The 12,117-nt window shown below is 39.0% G+C and overlaps 1 protein-coding gene across 7 annotated transcripts in view; it reads right to left on the bottom strand.

The window, feature by feature from the left end:
- Nucleotides 1–12,117, bottom strand: part of FARS2 (phenylalanyl-tRNA synthetase 2, mitochondrial) — a 380,087-nt gene that overhangs the window by 110,596 nt on the left and 257,374 nt on the right. For all 7 annotated transcript variants that reach the window (XM_065584915.1, XM_065584913.1, XM_065584914.1 and 4 more), the window contains one exon: nucleotides 4,370–4,521. In XM_065584915.1, coding sequence (XP_065440987.1) covers nucleotides 4,370–4,521 — 152 coding nt within the window. The remainder of the gene's footprint in view (nucleotides 1–4,369; nucleotides 4,522–12,117) is intronic.

Here is a 12,117-nt window from a genome sequence, read left to right as displayed (position 1 = left end):
CTGGCCGTCTTTTTAACACTGCATGTGAAAGGGAGCAAAAGAAAATTTCCTGCTTATACTTTCCCATACTGCCTTTTCAGGGTATTTTTAATTGTTCTGATTAAAAATTTACTTTGTTAAATACCACTGAGAAGTTCATTTCTGGTTTCCAGTTTTATATATTTCTTTCATGTAACAGGACCTGAAGAAGAGCTCGGTGTAAGTTCAAAAGCATGTCTCTCACCAACAGAAGTTGGTCCAATAAAAGATATTACCTCACCCATCTAGTCTCCATGTAACAGGGTCATGACCATTCCTGCTCCCTGTTCTTGAACCCTCGTCTTCGCCCTCGGCTTGATTTGGACCTCGCCTCTTGACCCACACACTGAAACCTGAACTGGACTCTGATCCTTGGTATTGATCCCTGCTCAGGTGTGTCTACTTAGTAACTAGGGAAGGCTGGCTCTGCGGCCTCTAGCCCTTAAAGGGGAAAGTAACGCTGTTACACTTTGTACCTTCCTACTAATCTCACAGGGAGAATTTGTGTGTCAAACTTAAAATTGGGATCCTGTACTGGAAAAATTTATCCACAGGAGACTGATCAAACTTTTCAGAACACATGATTCCATGGTGTCCTGCACCATTATGGAGTATGCAAAGGGGCTGGGCTGAGATGTGTTGCTCAGGCAGGAAAGTGCACGCAAAGGTGGCTTTAACCAGAGAAGTACAGAGACTCTGACTTCTGGGTTCAATTCTAGGTTCTGAAGGGAAGTGTGTTCTAGTGGTATAGATCCTTCTGCCCTTGTGCCCACAACCTGCCACCAGCCTCTTCTCCACCTATCCATCCCTGCCATCAGCCAGGCCAATAGGATGTTCCACCAATCATGGGCTGTCCTGGCCATACCCATTCCTCCCAAGACATATCACTTGTACTAGGAGCTGCTACAGTGGCTATATGTCACCGGAGGACTTCCCTGTTCAGATGCAATCCTCCAGAGGTGGCTATGCTGGTGCACTTTCCAAACTGCCACACTGTATTGGAGCCACTGTACACTCTGCAGTTTATTTAGCAACACTAGTTTAAAACTTTTAAGTCTGAGAAAACACATTGCTGGTATAGCCTTCAACTCATTTTCAAAAGATCAGCATTCAGTCACTTCTGTTTTAGAATAAAATCATAGAATATCAGGGTTAGAAGGGACCTCAGGAGGTCATTTAGTCCAACCCCCTGCTCAAAGGAGCACCAATCCCCAAACCGATTTTTGCCCCAGATCCCTAAATAGGCCCCTCAAGGATTGAACTCACAACCCTGGGATTAGCAGGCCAATGCTCAAACCACTGAGCTATCCCTTTTAGACATCTCTTTTAAACAGTATGAATTCCTACGTATTGTTCTCCCAACCTTTCCTTATTGTTACCCATAATGATACAGGATAAAATTGAGAGGTTTTTTTTGTTCTAAACTGATTGTTTCACCCATGTCATGTCTTCTGGTTTTAAAATGAGACAGTACAGCTTATTTTCTATGATATATATATATATATATTGTCAACTTTATTTCACTTTGTGGTCTCTGTTGGAAGTTTGGGCATTATTGATTGATGTTTCTTTTATTATTTCAGGCATGTGCATTCTCATTATCATCACTGGAATATCATCTCTGCATGAATGCATTACTGATATTAATGTCTCAGCAATTTCATATACTCTTCTTACTGGAATGTTTTGGATGGCAGCAATTTTGCTTACTTAGGAGAGGCATACATCTTTCCTCTATTTGCCTGCTTTTTGGACAACATTTTTTTCCTCTGTGAAAACCCATTTCTTTTGCGAAATTAGCAAAGTCTTGACCATAAAAGGAGGACCACTTTCTGATTTAACTATTCATGGAATTTCAAAAATATTGGATAGGTTATCTCATACAACAAGTACTGAATTTATGGACGTGGATAGCACCATTGTACTGCAGAACATCTGGAAATGTTTACCAACTGCTGTCCACTCTGGAACGTTCCATAAAATTCTAAGTATTCACAACCCTTTTCGATTTTGAAAACATTTGCATGAAAACATTTTTGTTCACCAGCATGTTGGAGAAAAGGGAAAATGTCACAAATACTTGTGGAAATATGTATTAATGAAGTATTTGCACAGACATCTTGCATTATGGATATGCAAGTAGTCGTTCAATCAGTTAGCAGAAAAAATAACATATGACTGAGGGGACTAGTCATAGCTCAATACTGAAAACAATATTCACAATGAATAGTTTTGCAAGCAATCCATTGAATAGACAAATATGTTCACATAAGCTATTAATCAAGTAATTTTGAATTGCAAATACATTCATAAAAATCTAAATGTGCTGCAGATAATTTACAAGCAGAAAAAGGATGTGGAAGGCTTTGATCCAAATAAAAAGGACAAGGTGGGAGCAGCACACATGGGGGAAGGAGGGGAGACCCTATGCAGGAACCTGCAGCCTTTACATGCTACAGAGATCCTCACCATCAAAGCTCCTACACCCTAGCATGGAGGGGTTCTAGATGGCAATAGGCTGGGAGGTCCTGAGACAAGGACAGCTGGGCCACGACTAGGCCATGGTGCCTGAAGTGAGGGAACATGCTGGGTGAGGGGACTACTGCAGCCTCAAGGCTGCACTAGTAGCCATAGAGCAACATGGAGACAGAGGACTCTTCCATCCCCAGCCTCTGTAGAGACCTTAGCTCACCCCCTGCTGCATGATGGGAGTTCAGAATTTTGCCCAAAGAGAATGGTTAGCAACAAAGGCAATACCACATTTTTAATCACAGTATCCTGAGAAGATAGCAACCAACACAAAAACTGTCAATGGAACAGACATTTTTACCTAGAGTAAAAACATAGAATTAGCATATAGGAAGTTAGACTAGTTCTGGACAGGTCTTTCCCATTTTTACATAACAACTTTCTGATGCTTCTTTTATTGTATCAACACTGATATGAAGACTGGCAATTAAAATGTATTTTTAGCAACACCATTGCGCCTAGTTTTCAGGTCTATACATTGTCTTGTGATAACTGACAATGCGGTGCATGGCTGCAACAAACTTGTTCTTCACAGTCTCCATAGTTAATAATCCTATTTCTCTTTATGGTGAGGTGCACTCATTATCTGATCATAGACTATATTGTTCTCCTGGATATTTGACTTTCAGTCTGGAGGTATTAATTGAAAATCCTGTTCATAGCAGGAGACAACACTTAAATGTTAGGAACGCTCAGGGACTAGAAATGCAGAGATTTTAGATGACTCCATAAATTCAAGTGCCACATCCATTTCTTTGCATAAATGAAATTCTGTTTCATACAACGCCAAGCCCACTTTAAGGAAAATGCCAACAACCAACCAAAACTTATTCACCTGTTGAACCACGATAACTACCAGGCCAGAAAAATAATTGATCCATCCAGCATACAATGTACAACAAATTCAAGAGAACAATGGGGTCAAATGTCTGATTGTGGTAGGAAAAGCCTGCAGGATGCAGGGCATAAACTGATTATCAGCTAGGTTTAGGTCAGAAATTTCCCTTCACACTGGAGATAATATTGCACAATTAGATTCACAGCCCCACCAACCTACAAGAACAAAAGAAGACCGAAAATAAACCATTTTTAAAACCCAATTTTTAAAATGGTTTCAGCTAATAAAATTTTACCTCTTACCCTCCTTGAAAGGGCATAAGGTAGTTTAAACTGTGTGAAGGATGATTTCAAAAATAGTTTTATCTGCAACATCGGGCATTTGTCAGTGTTAGAGATAACAGACTATATTAGATGGACCACTCTTTTTTTCCAGTATGATAATTTCTGTGCTCCTATTCTAACAGGAAGGAATTCTGATGCCATGTTCCAGTTACATGGCTGGCTAATAGAAAAGAGAGCAAAATCTAATCTCCCTCCTCCCACACACTAAATATAAACAATATTCGTATATTACCCAATACTATTCTTGTCATGCACATTCAGGATACATGTGTGGACCAGACCGCAAGGAAGGAAGGAGGGAACAAACAAACAAATAGCAGTCATGGCTCAACAGTCTAGGACTAGAATGGGGAAGTTGTGGGTGAGGTACACTGGCAGATCTATGTGGGAAGTTGGTTTTCAGCCAGCATTATCCCTCCTTAGCATAAATTCATACATTCATACAAAACTTTAAAAGGAAAATAAAGTTTTTATAAAATAAAACCCATTTTTGAAAACAGTGCTGTAGAAAACATTTTGGAGCTATGAAAATGTAAATGTACAGCCACTGTAATAACCAAGCATGTTTTTATACATTTTTCTAGATAACACATATTATCATCTGACAATGGGGAAGAAATATTTCAAGAGCTTTACTTACTTGGGATGTGTGAATTTGTCAATGAGGACAACCTTTTCCACCAAGTCTCCTCCAATGGTTCGGACTAAATCATAGAAGTCATTTTCAGAGTATTTCTCAGAGGGCAGCCAAAAGGAGATGTCATTTATCACAGGAGGATATTTGCTGAGAGGCTAAAAAATAAAATAAAATAATAATATATATATATATATATATTATATATATATACACATACACACACACACACATCTATATAAATGTTTGATTTGGATAGAGATACTTAAAATTCTATTTTATGCTTGTAATAACATGTAAACTAAGCTTTCATAGAGTTAATTCCTTCAAAACTTTGTGAACTGTTTTTAGAAGCACAAACTGAATTGTCAAGCAGCTAAAGTGCAGTTGTAAGCTGAAAAGCTAATCTCTCAAAATGGCATTGTGGGGTTCCAATGTTCATTGTCTCAGTGCCTCCTTTGCTCAGTTTACAAGTAAAAAGATATTTCTTCTAGCTGCCATTTCCGCAAACTCATTCAACCTTAATTCCTTCTTGCACATCACCACTAGCAACCAAGGCCCTGTAAGGCAAACAATGCAGGTACACTGTGCAATCCTTCCCTATCTTTAATGAGATTGAACAGGCGTACTCAAAAAATAAAATATGGCTCTGCAGTTAGAATAAACATTAATTCTGCTAATTACTTGTGAGCAGGAATAGAATTCATCTGCCTCTTTCTTAGATGTGTTGGTTCTGCAGGTCTAACAGCTCTAGGTCTAACTACATAAGAACAGGTCTACCTACTTAAGAGTAGTAAGAACTTATTTTTGTCACTTTAGTCAACATTTATGACCTTTAAACACATAGATGGAGCAGATCTGTTCAATAAGAGGAGGCCATTTCATCACAGTAATTTTCAAGGTAGAATCAGTTTAAAGATTTACACAGTTCTTTTCACATATTCAAAAGATACTTATCACATTCATGCATAACATTTCCATGTAGTGTATTTTACCGTGTTTATCTCATTTATCTTCTGTAATGTTTATGTTTATCTTCTGCAATGTCCAATTTAATGCTAAAACAGTCTGATTTACAGTTCTTGGTGCATTCTTATTTGTAGACAAAGCAAAGAACATGTTTAGACTCAAAAAATTGGGGTATCAGTTAATTTCCTCTATTGGTTTTAGTTATAATAAAACCCTTAAGATTAAAAAATACAGACTATTTTTAAGATAATTAATATTTTCATAATCATTACAATATGTTCTCTAAGCATGCAGTGGTAAATGTGTCACCTTTGCTGTAAACTAGAAGTCCCTGTCTCATGATCTAAGTAGTCAGGAGAACATGCCCTGATATTTTCAAGATCACAGAGGGAGGAACAAAATGAGGCCAATGTTTACAGGCATTGGACTTTTAAGGCCCAAGCCAAAGCCCACTGAAGTCAATAGGCTTTGGATCTGGCCCTTAATGAGATTTTTTTCTTTAAATCAATCCTTATTTTGAACAAAAACCAGAACCAGACAGCAGTAGTTCTCTTCTCCTATTCCTGCTTAACTTTCTAATTGTTTGTATTACCATAGCACTTAGGAGCCCTAGTCACAGACAGGATCCCATTGCGTTAGGTGATGTACAAACACAGAACAAAAAGACAGTCCTTGCCCAAGGGACTTACAATCTAAGTACAGGGCAAGAGACAACAAACGGATACACATAGAGGACTGCAAGTAAACAGTGAGACAATATTGGTCAGCATAGTAGGTAGTGGTCTCTGTATAGTAGCAGACTAACTGTTGTCAAGTTTAATGTAGGAATCAAGCAAAGGAGATTTTTGAAGATGAATTCAAAGGTGGATAATGAGGTAGCTTCACTGCTGTTTGCACGGAATGCTTCTAAAGTATCTTGGGCAACATGGGAGAAAACACAAAGCTGTTTGTTTGAAAATGTAACAAGTGGGCAGTGGGGGCTACCATCACAAGGTGATGGGAGGCAAGCGTCTTACTTCCTGCCTTCCCACTAAAACGTTGCATCTTACATATATACAGGTTCTTTGGGTACTACAAGGGTAAATTGCTTTTCTTATTTTGTTTATACAAATTCAACAATTCATATGTAGGCATTGGTCCGTACAGTACATTATCTCAATAAAAAATGTATTCTATGATTGGGAATGTTTTATGATAGAACAGAGAAATTCTAAGTGAATACCTGATAGAGCAATAAACCTGTTAGTAGGACAAATTTACAGTGCCCAGATTTATACAAATCCTGTTACGTACAGTGTAAACCTTTCAATGAATATCTGATAAGAAATATAGTGCAAGTTTTAAATTAATAACCCCCGTGAATCAAACTGTGAATCACAAATGATTATCCAACTTGTTACATGAATAAACTTGTCAAACAAATTCATCTCCTGTATACCAATTCAAAACTCCACACAATAAAGCCATCAGACAGGAGCTCTTGAGACAATACCAACTCTAAATGAATAAAAGGAATACACCTCTTACACCACAGCCAGAGCTGTGGATGTTGGAGACACCCTAGACTTACTGTGTTAATACAAAGTTAACGAACATTATGCTGTTAAAGATACCAATGTGACAGGACTCCTATTTTAACATATTTCCCTCTCACCCCGCAAGTAGGGTGACCAGACAGCAAATGTGAAAAATCAGGACAGAGGGTGGGGGGTAATAGGAGCCTATATAAGAAAAAGACCCAAAAATCGGGACTGTCCCTATAAAATCGGGACATCTGGTCACCCTACCCGCAAGTTACATTACATTACATTCTCCACTACCAAAGAACCGTAGCAACTTATTGAACTAATTTCAAGGTATTTAGGGACTAATCCAAAACCCATTGAAATCACAACTCTGTATCAGGTCCTTCATTCTGAGACAAGCAGGAGACTTGCCTGGAATAAATACGAACACAATCTGCAGCTAATCCAGATGGTAGCTATGTATTTCATGCTTAGAAGTATGATGTTAAACAGCGATACTGCAAAAAATACATATAAATGCTGTTCGTTAATGCACTGAATCTGAAAGGTGCTGAACACCCCCAATCACGCTCAAGTCTTTTGCCGTTGATTGCAGTGGACGCAGGAGTGGACTATTAATACTATTCTCAGCTAAACTCAGATTTACAAGGCCAGATCCTTCCAAAACACTTGAGAGTAACCTTACTCATGTGAGTAATGCCGCTGAACTCAATGAGACTATGTACATAGTAAAGCTACTCATGGACATAAACATTTACAGGATCTGCATTACCAAGTCTCCAGGAAAACTAAATGTATCCTAAATGTATCCTTGGAGAATTAATCAAACCATGAAATTACTGCCTTAGACTAACAAATATATTATTATTATTTTAAACAGAGCTGGAAAGAGTATGAGCCTTTTATCTCCAAACAGACAAATATAGTTTAAACACTATCAAAATGTTAACAGATACCTCAATGCTCCTTAATATTTTGGTAAAAGGTATTCTTTTACTCAAGACTTACAATATAGAAAACTCCAGTATGTTCAAAGATAAAAGGCAATAGTCTTATATTCTTGTCACTCTTTGCCACCTAACTGCAGTCAATGGCACTGGATAGGTATGAAGTCAGTGCCCAGTTTGGTTCCAAATGTGGACTACCTAGTTCAAAAGTGCAGTTGGTTAAATAGTTGTAAAACTAGATGGTAGGCCACTATCCCCACCCACAAATGGTGGACATATAAAAGGGACAATCCTAGATTTTTTAACTGGGAACCCAAAATTAGGCTCTTAAATCCATATTTAGACACCTAAGTAAGTGACCTGAATTTCAAAAGTGCTGAGCGCCCAGCAGTTCCCAATAGCATCAATAGGCCCTGTTGCATCCAGATGTGCAGGTTCATTAACTGAGATACCACAGAATCTCAAATCCTTGTTATTTTATGAGACTGTGGGTTTTTTGTGTGTGACTTAGCACAAAACCCTGAACTGGCTGGCAAACGGGTGGTTTCCTTTACTCCCCAAATACATGAGAGGAGGCCATCTAACCTGTTTTCCCTTTTACCTCCCCCCGAGTCCTTCAAGACTCAGGCGAGAAACAGAAATGAGCCTCACACCTCTTGAAAATGCTAGAGGGGAGCCATTCTTCCTCTTGCAAAAAGGCAACAAAATAAGCAGAGGATCCTAGGGAAAAGGTCTCAAGAGGGAAATGCTGGAACCTCCTCTGTCATCCTAGAGACAGGTGTTGGAGAAAACAGAGTTCTCACTCCTTTGGTTGGGTGCAGCAAGTCAGATACTTTATTATCTCTAGCAATTGCATGGAGGGAGAGAGCTAAACAGGTCTCTCTTCAGACAAACAATTACAGCAAGCATTTATACTTTTTGTTACAAACAATAATGTGCAACAGCTGCATTTTGTTTATACATAGGTCATCCTGATATCTTATTTTTCTCACCAATTTAAACTATAGTCTACATTCCATACTTATCTAACTCAAGGTTGCAACAACTTTTCACACAGTTCTTTCCCACTCGCCTCACACAATCCTCACTTCTACAAATCTCGCGTTATTAGGGTTACAGCTTAGCCTGACAATTGCTCACAGAGGGGACTGTTTGCATTGAAATCCCCTTCAAATCCCTGTCAGGTCTTTCTCTACTTCCACACAGGGATGTGGGAAGTCCTTTACCAAACTTTTCCACACTTCAAAAGATGAGCAAAGGGTTAGAGGTGAGGAAGTTCTTGTATCCAGACTAATTTGCCCCTCTGTAACATTTATAACTGAGTACTTCAATGTTCAAAACTTACAAGAAAAATATGCTTTTTTCTAATCCAAAAAGAAATAAAATTGTAGTACGCTGCACAGCTTGTGGGGGCAAGTGTTCCTTCAGCCAATAAAACCAAGAAGAAAATTCCAACCATCTTCAGAGCTTTTCCTAAACCCAACGTTCCTTCCGTTTTCAAGTTCAAGGCAAACAATAGCCCCAAACTCCCTTTCCTCAAGGTTTAATAGAAATTGACAGTTGTCTCAGTGGTTTTATCTGCAAACCCCTCGACACTGCTGTTTGACTCTTGATTGCCTCTTCCTCCTCCCTCGATATACTCCAGGCAGGTTTCCTCAGAAGCTAATGGGCTCCAGTAGCTTCTAAGCTAAGCCCTGCTTGCTAACCCTTGACTCCCAGTTTTAAATGCCAGGGTTTCTTGATGCAGTTCTTTCCTGACAGTCCCAGGACACAGATGAGTATTAGGCCCTGCCACATACCCCACATATGAACTTTTTTTGTTTTTAAGATTTGAGAGTAACTTGAGAGGCTTGAGAAACTGTAGAACCATTTGCAGAACATGGTCAGACATTTTTCAGGATTACTATACAGCTCTGGTGATGCACTGCAAACCACAGTTGCCAACTTTCATGTAGTAAATAAGCACCTCGACTTTCACAATAAGCCAAAAAACAAGCTAAGCCCATTTCAAAACAAGGCCAAAACAAGCTAATCCCTAAGAACCCCAACACCCTATGTGACTAGATCACTCTGGTGTGCAGTCTGGGACTGTGGTGGGCCGACTCTCTCACTCCCGTGCCCCTGCTTGCCCCTGCCTGCCGGGAGCTGATAAAAAAAAAAGAAGCAACAAGCTACAAGGAAAAACTAGCCAGCAAGCAACTCACAAGCCAATGAAGCCAAAAATAAGCCCAATTTCTGCATTTTTTTTGCGGGTTCGGCATGACTGCTGCAAACTCTATGCTATTTCCTTTTCTCAGTTGACATTTTTCTATATAATGAGCTTTATAGTTGTGCTATTTTAGATTATCTCTACACACCTCCATTTTCAAATATTACAGCACATGTACCTTTCACACTTTTCAGTAGTCTCAGAAAACTAGATAAAACTAGATACATGACTACATTATCCACAAGGTATTTCCAGGGAATACTGCAAATACCTGAGAAAACATTATGTAATTAACCAGGCAAAATTGGAAAGTATTTAAGGGTGAGCATTGAATTATTAAATACAATAGACGCTTTTGAGGATCTATGCCCAATGATACATGTTTACAGTTAGAGATCAAGAACAACAATAAACCATAAATCATTTTCTGGCTGCCCTCTAATAAAAAATAAACAAAATGCATCTTAACACTGCAGCCAAGTGCATGGTACTTACTGTCATATGAAATGGGGAACTGGGCATCCTGCTCTGCCAACCTGTAAAGTATATCTACATATACTTATTAGGTATATCTGATATACCTAACCACCTCGGCGACTAAGTACCAAATGCAAGTCCTTAGAATCTCTTACGTCACCAAATCTGCAGGAGAAACCTGGTGATAGATTCGCCAACTAAACTGAACCAAGATTTCCTCCAGTCATATAAAAGAGAAGCCTCACAAGATACTACTTTACTTACAAAAGAGAAAGACCTGCATATGGTACCTTCCTGTCCTCGGGGAAAATGTTGTCTGAGAACAAAGAAGGGTTAGTGCTAGGAGTGAAGATGACACATCAGTACCAATAACCAATATTTCATCCTAGCCTAAAACTCTAAAAAGCTGGTAGCACTGCACAGTTTTTGCCCAATGCTTTTCACAAATATTTTGCATTAGTATTATATGTTTTTCCAAATACAGTGATCAAAGTGCAGCATGCTGAGGGGAACAGGAGAGGAACTTTTTGATACGGTGTTTCACTAAAATTCTCTCTCTCAGCTCCTGCGGAGACAAAATGACACCACGAAAGAGTCACAATGAACTGTAAATTGAAAAAGTGGGAAAAAAGCTTAACTTGTATTTTGACAGCTGTGAAACAAATACCATTTTAATGCACCAAAAACTGGGTTAGCAATTCCACAACAGTCAAACTATTAAAAAAGCCAACTGTGTGTTACTGTCATCACTGTTCTAGCCAGAAAATAAATAAATGAAAACTATCAGCATTATTGCGGCCACAGCTTTAATAGTCCTGCATTGCCTGTATTTTGGAGAAATGTACATAAACTGCATAGGGTTTTAATGTGACATAATATTCTCACGCCTGTAACAGATAACCCTTTCTCAATACATTCAGTGCTGAAGCTACACCAATCCACTGTTATGGTTGGAAATTTACACCCACAACAGACATGAAATTCAAATTTGCAACTGTAGCTTGATCCATTTGCACATATGGTAGTATTTTGTATTAGTGAATATGCTGTTAAATTTATGCTTTCATATTTATGCCCAACGTAGCCAATTTACAGTTGCTGCAGAAAGCATAACTTTGCATTTCTCGGCTGTCATGGGTGTAAATTCTTAGTCATAATGTTCCATTAAGGGAGGGTCCTCCCCCCATCAAATTTCACTTTCTTTTTTATATTCCAGTTAAGAGGTAAAAGTACAAACAAGCAAAAAAAAAAAATTGATGTCACAGACAAATATATACAGTATGGCCCTGGTCCTGCAAAATACCTTCAATTCCCAGTAAAACTCAGCACCTTGCAGGATCAGGCCATTTTCCAGCATACAACCTGAGTTATTTCACTGACCACACCATTCATTACCCATTCAAATCAATGCTTGAGAATATGTGGGCTAGACTGTGGAATTTAACCAACAGGCTGGATTTGGGGGTAGCACACCGCTTTACTCTCCCAGAAGGAGCTCTGGGAGAGACTGTGCTTCTAGAGGCAGGATCCCTAACTGAGGAACCCAGATGTAGGGGGAGCAGACATGAGGTACCATCTTTGGATGGTGCAGTTTGCTCCCTCCTCAGCACACCTGTGCAGCTTTCC

This window comes from Chrysemys picta, chromosome 2 (assembly GCF_011386835.1).
Source record: "Chrysemys picta bellii isolate R12L10 chromosome 2, ASM1138683v2, whole genome shotgun sequence".
Lineage (NCBI taxonomy): Eukaryota > Metazoa > Chordata > Testudines > Emydidae > Chrysemys > Chrysemys picta.
This window is presented reverse-complemented; position numbering and strand designations above follow the sequence as displayed.